At 40.2% G+C, this 18,225-nt stretch overlaps 1 protein-coding gene across 6 annotated transcripts in view; it reads right to left on the bottom strand.

Moving 5' to 3' along the window:
• Nucleotides 1–2,906: 2,906 nt before the first annotated feature.
• MLXIP (MLX interacting protein) overlaps nucleotides 2,907–18,225 on the bottom strand; it is a 52,438-nt gene continuing 37,119 nt past the window's right edge. For 4 of the 6 annotated variants that reach the window (XM_054844727.1, XM_054844732.1, XM_054844729.1 and 1 more), the window contains 8 exons: nucleotides 16,477–16,598; nucleotides 15,567–15,753; nucleotides 14,645–14,769; nucleotides 12,699–12,797; nucleotides 10,696–10,823; nucleotides 9,528–9,651; nucleotides 6,551–6,680; nucleotides 2,907–5,874 (listed from right to left, as the gene is read on the bottom strand). In XM_054844727.1, the coding sequence (XP_054700702.1) occupies nucleotides 5,753–5,874; nucleotides 6,551–6,680; nucleotides 9,528–9,651; nucleotides 10,696–10,823; nucleotides 12,699–12,797; nucleotides 14,645–14,769; nucleotides 15,567–15,753; nucleotides 16,477–16,598 (1,037 nt within the window). In that variant the 3' untranslated portion in view covers nucleotides 2,907–5,752. Of the gene's footprint in view, nucleotides 5,875–6,550; nucleotides 6,681–9,527; nucleotides 9,652–10,695; nucleotides 10,824–12,698; nucleotides 12,798–14,119; nucleotides 14,267–14,644; nucleotides 14,770–15,566; nucleotides 15,754–16,476; nucleotides 16,599–18,225 lie in introns of those variants that run through there. The other 2 variants (XM_054844728.1, XR_008579563.1) reach the window with 2 other exon arrangements.

Genomic DNA, 18,225 nt, shown 5'->3' with positions numbered 1-18,225 from the left:
CCGTTCATTCCCAGTCTCTAACCTGCTTCACCAAAGGGACCAGAGTTGACTAGAGAGGGTAATTTTAAATTTTTGCCAATCTGGCTACCCTGGTGAGACAGGGAACAACCCAGCACAGAGCAAATACAGTCTGGTGGCCAACGCGTGAGAAAAGGAAATCACTTGTAGGCTCCAAGTTAAGCCCAAGTTAAGCCTTAAGTGAGTTGATTCTTTCAGTCAAGAAGGGCCCAAGGGGTGCTGGGTTTCTTAAAAGGAGTCCAAGCTTCAGAAGGACGGCAGGTGCTGGTCCACAAACAATTCCTCTTACCATTTCCCCACATCCAGTTAGAAAATAAAGGCATTACAACCAGTTTCTTCCAAAAAATAACCTTTATTGTTTTGGTTGTAAATATAAAAAATGCATTGCACAATTTAACAGACCTACTGAAAAGTGCTACATATCAACAGCACAACAGAAGTTGTGTCATGCAACAGAACAGGAAACCTAGGCAAAGCAAGAGCACAACCTGAAGTCCTCATACCTCCAAGCTTTTTTTTTTATGTCTTTTTTTTTTTAACAAGAATGAACTCCATTCACTTAAAACACATTTAAATACATGGTTAGAAGAAGAAGAAGAGCAATTTATTCATTGTACTGTTAATTAAAAGGCTTGCTCCTAACATTGATATCTTTTGATTCCAAACCTTATTCATGTTGGAAAAACTCAGATATAAAAGCAATTCAGACAATGGCTAGAAAGTCATTCTATTATATACCTAAGATGTGTTTCTTTGTAACTGAATCAAGTTTTACAGATCAATCTACAATTTGGTACTACCACTTCTGCTCTAACACAGTAAAAGAGCATGAAATCCAACCAAGAATGAAACAAAAGGAAACTTGAGGACTTAACTTATGTTGCAGGAACAATATTGGGGTCCTATAAAAGAAAAAAAAAAACCAAACAAATGATCTCCTCTGAAACTCAAGTGTATAAATTGAGGAGGAATTAAGCTATTGTCTCAGCTAATAAAAAAAAACCCCTCATAAAAGTCATCAATAGTTGTTCATAGGCCTCCGAGATTGGAGTGACTGAATCCCTAAAGCACCTAAACTAGGTATCACCAGCCTTTTGATTTGGGGTGTTCTCCCATGCAATAAAGGTGGAAAGAAACCAAAAAAGAAAGAAATAAAAAGGTCAAAATACTTAACAATCCATTCTATTGTCAGCAGTATCTTCTAGTTGGCAACATCAAGGCAAGAATTATCCACTCGTGAAACAAAGAAAGTTGAATAGCTTTCAAATACTTTGTACTACAAAAGCATTATCTTACTGAATGTTTCTGCAGTCAGCTTCCCTCTCCTGCTCTCAAACTGCTCTTCAGGAGTTTTGGGCTTTAAAAGCAAACAAAACGAAATTTACCTGCCCCTCTCGCCTCTACCACACCACGTGCATACACACATACGCACACCGTCATTCTCTCATGTAAAAAACCCCCTGAAAATACAAAGTAAAAGGATGTTATTTTCCAGTGCAATTTGAGAGCCCTTTGCCTTTTCAAGCCATTCCAGATTTAGAGATTTAAGCATTTGCATATTTACTGGGTTTCTGTCAAACTTCTGCTATGACGGTATGTACAAGCGTGCGTATATGCCTCTGTACATGGGAGGGGAGGATGGTGAAGTCAGCAGGAAAGACGCAGTTTTTTCCATACATACACACAATTTTTCACAACCTCGGTTTCAAAGGGACACAGTAATGCCATGCAGATAAAACCCTCTTAAAACCCAGGGAAGCCCCACTTTTGTCGATTCACTGAATTTTTCACATAGCACTGTATTAGGGGGAAGAACGTATGACTTGAGATAAATCAAATGCATACACGATGCCAAGATCTAAGGCACAGATGGAAACATTCTAGTAAGTCTCCCTTCACAGAAGGCTTCCCGAGGGGTCTAGAAAAGCATGGAAGAACATGCCAATTAGGTCAAACGGTATTAATTAAGAATCCTTTGGTTTTGTGCAGAAATCAGGCTATCAAGAAGAAGCATGCACTTGTCTTTGTTCGTACTACTCGTTAATTCCTTCAATTTTAGTTTCCTCCTGGACTTTCACCACTTACTCCTCCTGCTAACAGGGAGCATCATACAAGCCTAATAACTACATGAGATAATGCACAAGTTCTCCAGAACTTGTGTTTGGGGTGGGCGCCACCTACAATATACCAATTAATAGAATTCAAGGTCAGAAGAAGCCACTAGACAATCTGTTTGACTTTGTGCGTACCACAGGCCATAAATATTTTTCCTAGCCAGTCCCTTATTGAGTGAAGTATGTTAGATTTGACTGAATATGACTTGTATTCGATTCCACGGGGATTCTCTAAAAGTTTAGCACCAATTCACTGAAGACAGATGTGCATCATCTGTAATTCTGTGTAGAGCATAGGCACCGTGTGTTTTGCTTGCTTAAGTATACTTTGGTGACACTGAGGAAATCAGACTGCTTAAATTAGCAGAGAAAGTGTTACCAACTTTTTTTTTTTTTTTTTTAAAGAAATAGATAGTGTTTAGACTCCTCAATGGGTCAGACAGACAGAGAGTTCAAATATAAACCAAAGTGGAAAACTATGCAGGAATTAATACATACATGGTGAATCTCTTTTCATACCGTTCCTCAGTACTTCTGCTGTGCAGATGTGAGACATAATACAGCTTTTTCCTCCTCAGTTTTCAAATGAAGTGAAATTGCCCCCCTCACAAGGTTGACTGATAAAAGAATTCTGATTTGCAATAACAGAGTGACAAAAATACACCGAATCACTGCTTCAAAGAGCAGCCACAGCATTTCTGATAATTGCACTACGTGGAAAGTATCTTTTCACTTTTCCTTCCCTCCCTCCTACACTCTTGCCTAAGTAAGCAATTTTTTATTTAACTTTTTTCTCTTTACTATGTTAAGATTTGCAGTCTTTCAATAGTACCACGAGCTTGTTTCTCCACCACAAGTTATTAAAACAAGCACTTTCCCTACAATTGTAACCAGCTCATGGTGCAACAAGCGCAATGTTTTTTCTATCCACATCCAGATAAAAACTGCTAAATAATAAAAATATTTAGCAGTTCTGTCGCACTACCCCTTCCTACTCCTTTAAGGTCCCTTTCAGCTTCCAATCCGTTCAGTGAGATCTGAGACGTTAAGATTTAAGTTTAGAAGTCATCATACTTCCCTGGGCTTTGAAGTATGCTTGTAGTGCACTTTGCTTGGTGAGACAAAACTCTAATGTCATTAATACTAGCAGTATTAAAAATTAAGCACGATCGCTGCCTGACAAGCAGGAGATCACACTGCAGGGGAGGCATTACAGAATCTCTTCATCTGAAAAGTACAGCAAAACCACAAGTGGGTCTGTTCTTGGACAATTTGCCTAACTGATTTCTTTCTAGAAAAGCGGATTTATATTTTTAACATGCAAATATGCATGTAGATATCTATGCATCTCAATGAGATAGCCCAGTAAAGAAAGAACTTGAGGGACGCTCCCCAGCTAATCACAGTGTTAAATGACTTTACTGGAATCAAGTTCACAATCAATGATAAAAATGGGAGGATTTAAAGCACTGACTTAAAAAAGAATTTACACTTATTCAACACTTTTTATCCAGATGCATCCCAAAGAATATTGCTTACTTGATTACAACATTATGTATGAAAGACCTAGATACAGATCCCCCCGAAAATCTACTTGCTATTTATTTACTATGACAACCTTTACATACTATTTCAACAAATCATTTCTTGGTGGAGGCCTGGTTTTTTGTTGGTTTTGTCACAGGGACACAGGTTTTCACACGTGCTGCAAACTTCAAATGATGGCATATCTACTGTAAAAAAACCAAAACCTCCCCAAAAAAACCCCAAAACCAAGAGCATCTTCTCATTTGTCTGCACAGCCACAGAAAGGCATGTTGGTACTTAGATCACGCCATTTTGTCTTCTCCCTTCGGCTCCCTTCTCCCCCAGCAGTCCCCTTCAGCCCCCAATTCCTCAACTCGCAGTACCTCTGCCCAGGGAGAGGGTTAACCTTTCACCGTTTCTTCTTGCTACAGTCCTGCTCACACATAACCGAACTCTGCAAGGAAAGCCATTAGCTGCAAAATCTCAGGACAAAAACGAAAGAAAAATACTCCCCGTGCTGAGTCCCACTCCCCAGGCCTGCTGTTTCTATTTAAACTTCAGCCCACCAAACGGGGAAGATTGGGGACAATGCTGAGAAAAACTATATCCCCCAAATGAGAACCTACTGACCCCGTTTCAGCATGCACAATGCCCAAATGTTTTAGCTGCTCCTCTTTTTAGCACTGCCTTAGCCTGCTAATCACCTCCAGGCAGCCTGCTTTTGAAACTGGAAGAAAACTACCCAGGGGAGGTACCAGGGAAACCTTAGACGCAGTTTGCATAGCTCTTAAGAATCAGAATCAAGTAATGAGTGGAATTACAAGGGTCGTAAGATCATTCCAGAGTACGAACAATCAGCTGGAATGAATATCCCAGTGCTGTCTCAGGATGGACAGGCTATCACTGCTGTAATGAGACCGAGTTTATCTGCAGCAGAGCACAGTATTTGCTGAGACTGTCATGGAAAAATGGAATGCGGTATTTCAGGTTATAAACATATTTTTCTATGTTTTATAATTCATGTTGAACATAACTTTCCCATATAGACCGAATTTAGCCAAGTCCTTCAGGTTTTTCAGATAGAAGGCAAAAAGAACAAGCAAAAAAGAGGAAGAAGCAAAGTCTATAAGTCCATGTGGATTGATATAGGTTCTGAGATAACAAAAAAGCCAATTTCTTAACATTACAAGCTCAATTCTTGTCTCTGAAGCGCTACTACATTCATCTATGGATGTGTTTTATACGCGCACTTTTTATGAGGAAGGCAGCTGAACTCTGCAGAGTGCAAGAAAACAGTTCACAGATTAAATGAGTATGAAATTCATGTATCTATCCTGTTTACAGAATTTACACAACCTAAAACTGCTTTCTTGCACTTACTGCATAGCCTGCTACTCACTTGCAATGGCTGTATCAGGAAAAAAAAAAATCAGCTACTTTATTTGCTAGAAAATAAAGCATGTCTTGAAACTGACCATATGCAATGATACACTCATTAAAATAAAAATACACAAAACACAGCCTGAGATTTTAATTCTAGTATTTTTGCCACGAGTTGACGTGATTGACGGATTTTTCTTCTCCTTTGGTTTTTAATATGATCCTGTTTAACAATTTTCACTGTTCAAGTAAAACAAATGGAACTGAATACCAGAAAACAAAATAAAGAGCACATTTTGTTTCACAAAATCAAAAGTATATTTCCCCTTGAAGGGAACATTCCTTGGTGTACAAGATTTACACTTCAGAGAACTTAGTACTTGAAGCTGTTTCATAGAAATATGTTTGTTGCATATAGATGCATGCTGCATTGATGGCGATATATTGCTGCCTGCAGGACTCAAACCTGCTAAATTTACCTGAGCTTGGTGTTTTCTCACTGAACAGAGTACAGCACAGCACTGAAGAGGAACCAAAACGTTATATGACAACGTTGCATCATACTTCCACGTATTCCAAAGGCAGAGTCAGATGCCCTGAACAACGTCTTGGGTGATGGAGAGAATTCTTTCTAAAGTGCACCAACTGAAAGGAGACTCGCCAGGCTGGCAGGTTCTCCACCCCTTGTACGAGCAAATCATTGTCTTTGGTTGTTAGGTTTCGCCAACTGTTTTGTTCATCTTGTTAACTGCCTCAGCAGCTTGCTCTGGCAGGCGCGATGGATCTGACAGAATTGAGGTGGTTGTACTTAGATGCCGGAGAGTGTTCAGCACCACTATAAAAAAGGTCAGAAAAGCATCAGGAAAAGCTATTAGTCTGACTGCAAACAGATCCATGCAGGACAGCGTGCAGGTACTGCAAGGCTGTTACGCATGACAGAATTATGGAAATACTCCTGCGAAACACGCGCACCTCCACACACAGTGACAGCAAGAAACAGAGATGTGCAGGGACCGTGCCTGGGGAACAAGGAATGGAGATCTACGACATTTAACAAAACACCTATTTCTTCTACAAAACAGAGTACTGCTTGGCAATGATAACTGTAAATGTAAATACTTGCTGAATTGCAAGGGGGAAAGCTTCAAGCAATCACGCCCGAACAGAAGGTCATTCCAAAGCTGAATACAAATCTCAGAAGTCTTCCTTAACATGAGATAAATCACACTGCCAAACTTACTCCAACTAGAGTGAAGTATTTGAAATTTAAATGCAGCTTGAGACTGTTTAAATTCTGGTATCTATAGTCAGCAATTTGGGGTTTTTTTCCTGTTCAGTGTTAAGCATGCAACCAAGTGTCTTCGCAGTCAAAAGAGGTTCTTATTTTTCAACTGGAAGTCATATTCAACATCATGTGCTTGCTTTGTCATCCTCTGACTTTCAAGAAATGGTATTACATATGGTCTCAATTCCTATGATCTAAAATAACTGCTGGATAGAACTTCACTTACTTGGCCTCAGAACAGGAAGAGAACAGTGCTGATCCAACCAGGCCATTGCAGTTTGATTCAGATCCTTAAAGCTTGTTGTGGAAACCATCCTATTGAAGGACTCGAACAATGGCTTAATAATAATGCTGAACTGCAAAATCATCAAACGTTAAGGGAGACAACAAAAGAGGAGTTCAAAACATTCTATGGGAAAGGCTATTACAGCTCAGTCTGCAGAGAAAACTATGGACTTCTAAATGGACTTCAACTAGTAAAGGGATTGCAACATTTCAAAAAACATTTTTTGAAATCTGTAACACTAAGACAAAGGAAAAAACGGAACCTCAGTTCCTAGTGATACCCATTTTTTCCAAAATTCCTGTACAACTCACCTGATCTCCTACAATCCAGCTGCACACTGTGGCACTGTTGCAAGTGCATGAGTATCTCAAACTTCTACATACATGTAATTAGTTCAGTTTCTTCATTGCCACCTTTTTCATGTAACACTGATGATTTCATAGCAAAAGGATATAGAGGCTTTAGTCTAACTATACCACTTCCCATAGCACACCACAAATGCATCCAAAGCGGGGTACCTGTGTAAGTCTTGCCTGGCAATATTGAGTCCAGCACGAGCCAACAGTGCAAGCATTCAGCCAATTTCTCAGGCAGATTCTTCAGCAAACACTGAAGCTCCCTGCTACTGCAGCTAAACAAAGATCTCAAAGTACATAAGCATATTCTCAGAGATGATCAATGGCGTGGCAAGGATTCCCACACCAAGGACCAGACTTGCTGATCCGCATCTAAGTGGACCAGAACAATAGCTAGCTGAGGACTGACAGGCTTTTCTTTTGGCTCTCTACTGTCACAGCTTAGAAGGATGGGCCTGGAGTTGGCAATAACCTTCCTGGTAGAAAAGGAGCAGACAGAATTCTTAGCCTGTAGTGTATTGAAATGTACAGAGCACCACCACAAGCCTCAGTTGGTCCCAGCTCCCAGGCTCTCAGATGAGCTTTCCCGGAATGGTCACCATATTTGAACTCAAAACAGCTTGTTATAACACCGCCACGATAGTTCACCAAGTAGATTCCAGCTTACAGGTACATTTCTTTCAGAAGTTGGTTGGATGATTAAACTCATCTGAGGGCTCAGAATCTGTAGTTTTACCATGTTAATCCAGATGGCATTTTCTGACTACAGTCAGCAGCATGTGAGCACGTGGCCCAAACAAATCTCAGCATTGTCATGCACCCCCATCTTTCTCACTGTGGCTGACAATCACAATAGGTCTAACAATTGCCTGGCATACTTGAGGGGATTTGCATACCCTTACAGACTTTTAAAAAGTGACTGGAAGCACAACATGGGTATTATTATATCGATATTCTAATATTCAAGAATATTCTATTCTTGGATCCTCTCTAGTAGCCCAAGACCAGATTACTCATCTCCCTCCTATACACACAGAAACTATGGTATTTTCATATTTGTAATGAAACTGTCCTTTTCTCTCTTACAGTCATTTCATGAGGAGGAGATTTTTTATTATTATTATTAGCACTCACCCTGGACCTTGTCAGCTTTTACTGCAAGACATTCTGAAATGTGTCAGCATGAGTTAAGGATTCAATTCAGCTGCTAGAACAACTGTTCCGTCATAGTTACATCCTGACTTGTAAAGGGAAGTTTGGGAACATTACTTTGCCTATGAACCTTCCCTTTCACCAACTACAAAAGCCTTTGTCTTTTCCCCAATACTACAAAACGTAGCTACCCAAAACTGCATCTTCATCCCCGATAACCTCTGCCACTTTCTAGAAGTGTCTCACTTCCAAATTCTGGAGCTACTTAACATCTTAGAGCAGCACAAAATAAACACACCACCCAATCAACAAACATGTGCAGGATTGTCTTTAATATAACAATGAAAATGGTTATTTAAAGACCTCTTTTTTCGTAATTCACTTGAAATTGTTCCAGAGTTAATAGTACTGTAGAATCCAGAAGGTCCACAGTTGCACCAGCTCTAAATTATCAGAGACTGCGTGAGATCTTGCTAAGAACTGTTTCCTAAAAGGATGCTAAAAGGAAGAGTGTCTTTCTAGGGCCAACATAAACCAGGAAACACCAAAGAAAGTATTTTCACATATCAAAGTATTAAAAAAATGCTGTACTTCATGCATGCACAAGCCTACACATATACACTCATATTATCCAGGTAGCCAGAGGGAAACAACCAGCACAGAACACAGACATACAAAATATGAAGTCCAAATAAATAGCTATATGAACATATGAAGTTTAATGGGAAAAAAGGAAGGTTAACACTACTGCTCATCGCGAATTACTAATATCCCTCAACTGATTCAAGCTAATAATGTTTGATCCAAACTAGTTAAGTCTATACAGCACAGCACAAATGCAGCTAACTTGGTTTCATCCAGTTTGTGTCTTTCTACCTCCTGCATTATTGTTCACTTACAAGCACAGCTGCTAGCATGGGAGAAGAGAAACTAAGTTGATTCACTGTTGTAACAAAAGCCAAACAGAAAAATAAAGGAAAAAAGAAAAAAGAGAAGCATGCAAGTTTTTAAAACTGCCGTTGCAACAGCTTCAGTAATTGTTTGTAATATTCCTCCCCCCCCCAAAAAATCTTTGTTATTCTGTGTTGTTTTTCCAAAAGACTACAAGAGCTACAGTTACAGCAGCAGTCCATTAAACATTTCTTGCCATATAACCACCCACCAAGAAAACCTTGCCTTTGTATTGCATTTTCCTCTCGAGTTACCTGCCATAGTTTCAGGTGAACAAGCTCTGTCTCATGACAGCCTAAAAGGCAAGGATTCACATCCATATACAGATGTGATGAAAACTGAGGACATACATTATTTAAATAACTTGGCTTAAAGTCACAGCATCAGAATCTAGATTTCTTGGCTCTAACTATATCAATACCAAACTCCAAGTTCAGCAGGTTAATATAAAAGGATACAATCCAAAACTTCCAGTTCTGCAGGGTCCTGCTTCTCACATATTCATCAAACATCCTCCTCATGTGGTTGAATCTTTGCCGTGTTATGGGAACCCCGGTAGCAGGGAGCTGCTGTTGACAAGAACTGAAAAGAAGATGTTTTGAGGTCAGAATCCCCACACTTCTCTTTCAGACTAAATTATAGCAAGAGAAAAGTATGTATCCCCAGTATCCCTGACCAAGGTGCCTTCCCAGTGCATGACCCCCCTGAATGTAGTCATTATAGCCAGGAATACATACTGTTTTCCCATCAATTTTGTCTATATTCACACAGCAAAGCGATTTCTCAAGGTGCTACACACTTCTTATTACATGCAACAAAACTGAAAACAAAGTGTAACATCGAACAAAGTAGTTTTGGGCATCCAATTAGAAAAACACACATTAGAGTCAAGGAAAAGTTTACAGAGTTACTCCAGAGCAATGTTACAGAAGAAAATGTTACAGATATTCTTAAGAAACAGATCAATGTAAAATAAAACCAAACAGACGTCATCATATTTTTCAAGAAAAATAGAAAGATTTTGATTTGCTGATAAATCTAACATAATGCCTAAGCCTAACACTTCTGTAGATGGAAGAAAAACCACTGGGGTTCTCAACATGCTTTGCAGTAGTACATAACTATCGTAAACCCACAGAGGAAACTGAGGCACCAGGAAGGTGAAGTGACTTATCAGAGTTATGTTCAGCCAGTGGCAAGCTCCTTGATTCCAAGTCCTGTGTCTTACGTACTCAACCACACTTTCCTATATAAAATGACTGCATTTGGAAAGAAAACTGCAGCAAAGCCATCATGAAGAGTAAGCGTTTTTGATCACCCAGTGAGCATAGCTTTTAAAAAAAACCATTGTCACCGGGTTCTCCTCAGAATTATTCTAATTGACCTGATGCATCTTTTCTGATGCTGCCACTGTTGTGCTCAGAGCTTGCTGAAAATCCACACAGTTTGCTACCAATGCCCATCCCACAGCAACTATGCTTTTTGTTTGGAAGTTGGTAGCAACTCTACTTCTGTTCAATACCCATCTGTTGTTTGGCACGACATCTGAGGCAAACATTCCCTGTTGTTAGCCAAAGCAACATTCAAGCTGCTCTGCTTCATTACAGAAAGCTCCCCAAATCTCACATGATGGTAGCGTTTAGCTCCTCGATTTCTTCCCGAAGGCGCCTGGTTTCCTCTTGCATCTGTGTTCTTTCCTGCTGTAGTTTAGCGATATATTCTACTGTTTTCTGGAGCGTGATTGCATGGCTGATCTAGACCAAACACAAACATAGAGCTCACTTTCTGGAACAAAGCTAGACAGATGAAGAAGAGTTTGCCCCTAACCTGCTGTAACACCCAGAAAAAGCACTTCAACACCTTTTCTTAAGTTTCCTTCACTGTGTGCAAAAGCACATGGATAGGCAGAGCAAAACACTTCAGATAATACTAAGCACTTCATTTCTCTGACTCCTGTTTGCACACGAGTACAGAGAAATGTGATTGCAGTGGTTGTTTTCTTCCACAAATTACATTTTTGCCACTTTGTTGAAAAAAGTATTTTAATAATTTAAAATGTTTTATTTAGTTACCTATCCTCTTAAAAATATTTACAATTCTTACTGAGGTACTGAAGGATGTGCTACATCTGCCAACAGATTTATAGTGCTGTTAGAAGCATTGTTTGAAGTTGACAATATAGATTATTTCATTTGGGAAACCTGAAGTTATTAAACAGAAGGTAATGTGGTCCAATTATCACCAAAGGATACAGAAACAATGCCACAGATCTCTTTTTAAAATACTCTTCAGTTTTGAGGACTGAATTAAAAATCTGTACTTGAGAAAGAAAATAATCAGACATTTTACCAAAGCTGAGTTTTCAAAACTGACTATCTTTCAAATTGGTTATTCAAATCAGGAAGTGAAATTCTGACAATTTATGGCCTAAATGTATAAAATGATAAAAAATATGTAAACAAATAAACATACAGCACAATAAGCCTTCATATTTTCCATGTTTCAAAAGATACCAGTATTTAAAGGACACTTAGAATTTTGTTGTGCAGACGAGTCTGTGTTTCAATTATTTTGATTTCAATTTAGCAAACCAAGTTAACTACTGTAGCCAGAATATGTTCTTAATTTGGACAAAATCATGTGGCAATGAGAAGTCCGTTGGGAATTTTTTTCTCTGTAAATCTATGCAAAAAGACAGTTGACAGGGGAAGAAAAAGCCCTGAGAATATTTGCAAGGCTGCGGGCACAGGGCCAAATTCTTAAAGGCAGCTGGGTGATCCTAGATGTAAAAAGTCCTAGAGGGATTTTCAAAATCATCTGTACCGGCCAGGCTCCTGACTCCTCCTGGGAGGTAGAGATCTCATCAGTCTAGGAAACTTTAGGAATTTCACCAGACTTTGTTGTTCTTTCTTTGGGTCACTGACATGTTTCAACGATATTTTCAGGCACACAAGTTGCTCTGCCACGCTCTCAGCTGACCAAACGCAGCACAGCATGGTATGGCATAGCACGAAGCCTATGCTAACAAGCTGTGCTCATAGGTGGGTGTATTAGCTCAGACCGAATGTCAAGGTACATTAACCCAGGCCCAGCATCGTACCAACTGCATCTGGCTGGCTCGTGGTTCAGGCAGAACAAGCTTACGATACTAGCTGGAACATAGCTTTTTGGAGCCCAGCTATGGGGTCCAGAAACCATCCAGAATGGGTATAAAAAGTCAGTATGTCAGAAGAAAGGTGACATAACAGTAAATGCAAAGTCATCTTATGCTGCAAACATGACAAAAGTCTTCATTACTGGGGTCCCAAGAGCAAGGATTGCAAAGATGAGTTCTTCCGCTTTCCCTGTTGGCTTTAAAGCTGCAGCATCTCATCAGACAAGACTTGTTCAACATTTGAAGCTGCATCAGAAGAACAATGTCTAAAAGATGAAGTGCTGTCACGTGCTCTTTTGACTATAAGCCATGGATTTATCACCCTTCCCTCTCCAAGTCCCTCAGTTCAAGTGTCTTCACTGACTGACTGGCATTCTCAGGCAACAGTGAAGAGATTAAATTTATTAACAAGTCTTTTTAGAATGGCTCTTTCTTATATTCCATATTAAGCTGTTAGTGCTGCCAAGTTACTTACCGACTTGGAGTTGGCTGAAACCAAGCTGTTCAGAGTACTGAAACCAATCTTGATATTAAACCTTCGTTTTTGTTCTGAAATATGCTTCATTCTTCGATTCTGCATAAATAAAATTAGCTCAGTCTAATTTTGCTGTTCTCCTTTACTGTTCTACTGCTATGACTATTGCAGCTACTCAAATTCACAGTGTCATTTTTGTTAAATTGTGGCATTCATAGTCTTCCCAAAGCTACATGACTATAAATTTGCAAACAACGATTTAAGTTATTAAAAAAAGTGTCCAGTGTATTAAATTCAATTCCAAACCTTTTAGGTTTTCTTTCTAAAGTAAAAATTCTTATTTAAGACTGTTACACAATCTCCTTTTCTGAAGTCAAATTCCAATTTTTTGGGCATGTCATTAGTTAGGGTCTTGTTGAAGCCTTTAAGTTTAAAACAGTCCATATCATACATTCCTGATACATATATAACATCTACTGATGTAACAGGCAGTTTGACAAAAATAAAAAAGAAAAATGAATCCACAACTCTGGCCTACTCTGAGGATAAAGCCTTTGTCAGAAATTAGCATTTTCATTTGTAGCATTAAAAATGTAGATATTGTTTCCACCAAAAGTCTTGGAAGAAAAGGAGTTTGCGCTTTGAGAATGCATTCTCAGTAGAGCTAGGCTTTCCAGCGGTAGCTCAGCATCACCCCATTTTATAATGGAGGAAAACAATGCAATAAAGCAGTGAAGTGGCTGCCCAAAACCACAGAAAATGCAGGTTCAAAAGCAGAACTGAGATTTCCAGTGCCCTCTATGCTTTGCCAAACTGAAAAGATGTTACCCAGCAATATACAATTGTTTAACTAACAATGCAGAGCAGCAAAAGAACATACATCTAGAGACTGGCAAGCATCACTGTTTCTCTCATCTTACAAAAGAGTTACTAACAGTACACATTCAAAGCAATTCCTGTCACAGCAGGTGAGTTTAAATAGCTATAAAGCCTGTCTCGTTGCAGCGTCCTTACTTTTAAGAACATTCCTCCATCTAGCGGCCACTTCCCCACCAACTACTGATTGTGAGCATTTATGCCAAGCAAATAACTGCAAACTTTTATGAGTAACTTGCAGCGTGCTCAGCAAGGGGCAGCTCTGAGTGCAATTACGGGCTTCAAGTGTTTAAACTTACCTTTCTGCCCTGGATTAATGAAGCTGACATCAACTCATAGGGTATACAAAGACACAGAAGCCAAAAAGGGGTTGGCACTTGCAAAATGGTTAAGTAACACTCCCTTTCACAACGGAATTGTTCTGCATCAGTTGTTTTTTGTGGATAAGTTTCTCATACCATCACAGAAAGTGTTCTGACAAGGTCAGCTTGTGTATGAGGTAGAGCCAGCTTTCAGATGCTATCTCTAGACCGCCGAGTTCTTACCCCAATAATTCTCGAAGTGTTTTACAGCTGTAACTTGTAGAGTCTGTGGAGCTGCTTCTCTGTGGAGCAGCATAGCATCACTGGAGACATGTAAGTAACTCAGCAGGTCAAGAACTCCCCCTCCAGCGATGGCCAGAGCCCTGTAGACTGAAGAGCCCCAACAGAACAATGGCAAAAAGCCATGATTTAGAAAACTAAGCCTGAAACCTTTGACCAAGTAAACTGAGACCTGTCACAACACTCCTGTGAACCACAGCAGGAACTGCTGTCACGACCATAAGGACCTGCAGAGGTACAGTTAAGCCTGGCCTCTCTGGTGACACATCCCTGAGGAGCAGAGTTTATTAAAGTCTGACGTTTTAAATTGTACAGAGCAACACAGATGCAGCACAAGCTAAGCCTAAGGCACAACCACGTCGCTGTTCCTGAAGCACATCTTACTCTCTAGTTCGTGCTCAGACACCAGGGCAGAGAAGTAGCCACCCAGGCAAAGAAGAAAAGCATCTCAAAGGAAAGGACACACACCTTAAATGCAGCAATATTAGGGTCAGCGGCAGGTTTTCCTGAGCAGCTGTTCTGGGGAGACTGTGGACTGGGGCTCTGCTCAGAAGTGCAGGGGGAAGCTTGGCCTGAATTCTGACAGTCTCGGCCTTCATAAAGGAAGAAAAACAAGTCACATTAACAAACAACTTTCTGTAGCAAATGTAACTGCTGAGAAGCTTCTACTCAGAATTGAGCTGAAATGCAGTCAGCAACCAAATTATACTCACTGATGCGGCAATCACATGCTAGAAAATGTCAAGGTTGCTGGGAAAGCTTAGTATTTCATGGCACAAGGCTAATACACCCCAAATAGCTATATGTAATACTCCTTTCACACACACATGGTTCAGTAAAGGCATGTTGAATGAGTAGGCTGCAATTCCATCATCCTGCTAGACTCCCCCATTTCAGGCTCTAATGTCAGTAACACTTACAAGCCATTTACCAGCAAAACCAGCACATCTCTAAAACCGGCCCAGATACCGCTCTGTCCACACGCATGCAAAAGGAGTCTTTGCACTTACCTACTGTTAACAAGGATTGTGTCTGAGTTCCTCCAATCACAATTATAGTTATGATACTGAACACAAACCTATTCAGCACTTTCTACACAGATGCCTTTCCAGCAGGTTTAATTTCTTGGTGACTGACAGTACATCCTTTCTAAAAAAGGAGCCACTTACAGGAAGCACAAAATCACAGTTTGTGGGAACGCTGCATAGTAGTTTAAGACAAAAATTGCAAACAACTGGATGCAACTGAAGCTGCGGTGTAGAAGGGTCTAAAAAGCTTTTCATTCAAAAATTATCCAGGGGTCCTCGAGGCCCATTTACACCCTGCCTAACGAATGGAAACACACTCACATGTGTAGGGGAGAAAGAATGCTTACAGCTTTCTAACTTACTAGGTGTAGGTGAGGGAACTTGTGAACTGCTACTGTGGGAAGGGATTTGCTCTCCTTTCACCAACACATCCTGGACTACACTAGGAGAGAAGAGATGTGAGACTGTGGACTGGGTTTGTTGACTACTTGGTGCTCGCTGTGCTGGACCAACCAGAATGTTACTACGGAACTCCGTCACCCCGGGAGCCTGGGAACAGCATAGAAATAGCACAGAGGAAAACAGAGAGAAAGAAAAAGAGAGCAGGAAGGGTGGGATGGGGGCAGAGGGAGAGAAGGGATGAGAGAAAGGAGAAAGGGGGGGTAGAGAGAGAGAGAAAGAGAGAGAGAGAGATTTGTTACCTTGCCTTTCACTAAAAGTAGCAAATTAATACATGATTAACAATCTGATGACATGAAACAAGGGCTGATATATAAGGAATTGGCAGGCACTGAAGTCAGACTTCTGGCAGGAGACCAGTATCCTTTCATAACTTAAAGCAGTATTACAAGACATCAACAGCATAATATACTAAAACCTATTTCCATCTTCCTGCACACAACATATTGGGAAACCCACTCATATACTCAAGGCATGCTTTCCAATATGTAAATGGAAAGGTGAGCATCCCGGGTTCCCTCTAGCTTCTGCACGATTAATAAAAAGCACAAACCATCCCCATTCATAGTACTGTGTATACATGCCTCTTTATAAAATCTTACTGTTGTGTGAGACAGTCTGTGAAGACTAGATAGTGCTTCCAGGCCCATAAGGTAGCTAAATTAAAAATAAGCGAACATAATGCTGAATGCACAAATGCATATGCTGGGTAACGTGACATTTAGTGGACTAGTTACCCTCCTGAGCACATTATGGCTCTACTTGCAAATAACAGGCCTAAAAAACAAATATATATTTTTTTCTTCTCCTTACTCTGACAATTCCAGCTGGTGCAATTGCAACATTAGACTGAGACGTGGCTGGCGTCAAAATCCCCTCTCTTTTTAAAGGTGCTGGAGTTACAATCACAGCTCTGGACTGTCCCTGAAAGGCAGCTGCAGAACACAAGTTAGAATAGTTAATGAGACCAAAAAAAAAAAAAAAAAAAAAGCTGGAGATTATTTTGTATGAAATAACTTGTCATTGAACAGGGGAATGGATTAATGGGCACCTATTTGGTACTATTCCATTGCAATACAAAGTGCCACCGGTTTTCCGATAATGTCAATCCCACAAATTCTGTACAAAAGGACTCCAACACACCAGTTACTTCTGAGGCTTCTATCATCGCTGTCACTGCTTCAAGGTGAGTTTACAGAGGCACCTAGTGAATCAGGGAGGCGCAAAGTGTCTTCATTCTATCAGAGCTGGGTTTCACAGAAGGAGGATCATCTTCACCTCTCCTCTCACATCCGTACTTCTTGGATCTCAGGCTTGCTCTGCTGACCCAGAAAGGGTCAATGACAGAAACCAACTGAAGGATGCATATTCAATACTTCATGCTTCCTTGTATATATTCTCTTCCTTACCACTTCAATCTACTAGCTTCTTTCACTATCTGGTTTTACAGTTGCTCTACATAACACACAAGCACAAGACAATCAAATACGATTGGGAATCAGCACCAAAATTGCAGAAAATAGGCTAAAGAACCAGGAGTTCTGCAGCTTTAGACAGCGAGAGATAATTGTGAATAGCAGCAATTGTCTCCACAGAGAAAGTTACAAAAAATTCTCAGAAAAGTCTGTACAGAGGCTTGCCCACATGACAGGAATCAGGATCCTTGCTCTGAAGTTTTTTCCCCACTACAGTATTCTAGTCTAACAGAAATCTGTTAAGGTCTCAATTTAACCAATGCAGACGTACAGTATAACCATCCTATATTGTTACTAGGGGAAGAATCATGCAAAGACACAGCTTCTGTATGCTTTTTGAGAAAACTAAACCAAACTTACTCAGTAGTAGCCCAGTCACTGCCCACCTATTGCTCTGCAGTTGAGCACCAGGATACTGAAGGACACACACAGCAGAACAAGGAGACAGTGCAGGATATCTAATGTCCTCTCCCCTACTGTGCCATCTGTGACTACCAACAACTGTGTTTTGGATCAACGACAAGTTTCTGTATAGCCTTTATTAGAAAGGCCTGTGGATAGCACAAACCTTGTGTCAGCCCTCGCGTGGGTATATCTGGCAGAGAGCGCTGTCACTCTAATACAGGCAGTTCATTCTTTGTCTGAGCATTCCCACATATAAAGCTGGAATCACAACCCTTCCACTGTTCACTAGTGTTCAGCCAGACTTAGAACATCTCTATTGAGCTGAAGAGCCTGCTCTTACCAGTGCATTAATGCTGCTGCACAAACTTGCTGGTTTTGACTTCCACATTCGGGTAACTGTAACAATCAGCACATATTTAGATGCCCCTTTACATTTTTCATTTTTCTATCCTACACACACATCTTTTGCAGACTTTCCTCTCAAAATCAAAACATTTACCCTGAAGCGGTGACAGCAGAGTTCCTTCCCATGTGAAGTCTTGAATCTGATGAGACAATCTGTGCAGACTTTTGAGTCCTTGTATCACAGGGCAGTAAATGTTATACATCCCTTTCTAACACAGGTTATAATACAATTTGCTTTATAGTCATGAGATGATTTGTTTGTCCTGAACACAAATGA

The sequence above is a fragment of the Grus americana genome, chromosome 16 (assembly GCF_028858705.1).
Source record: "Grus americana isolate bGruAme1 chromosome 16, bGruAme1.mat, whole genome shotgun sequence".
Lineage (NCBI taxonomy): Eukaryota > Metazoa > Chordata > Aves > Gruiformes > Gruidae > Grus > Grus americana.
Note: the sequence above shows the minus strand (reverse complement) of the source record. Positions and strands in the feature narration are given on the sequence as shown.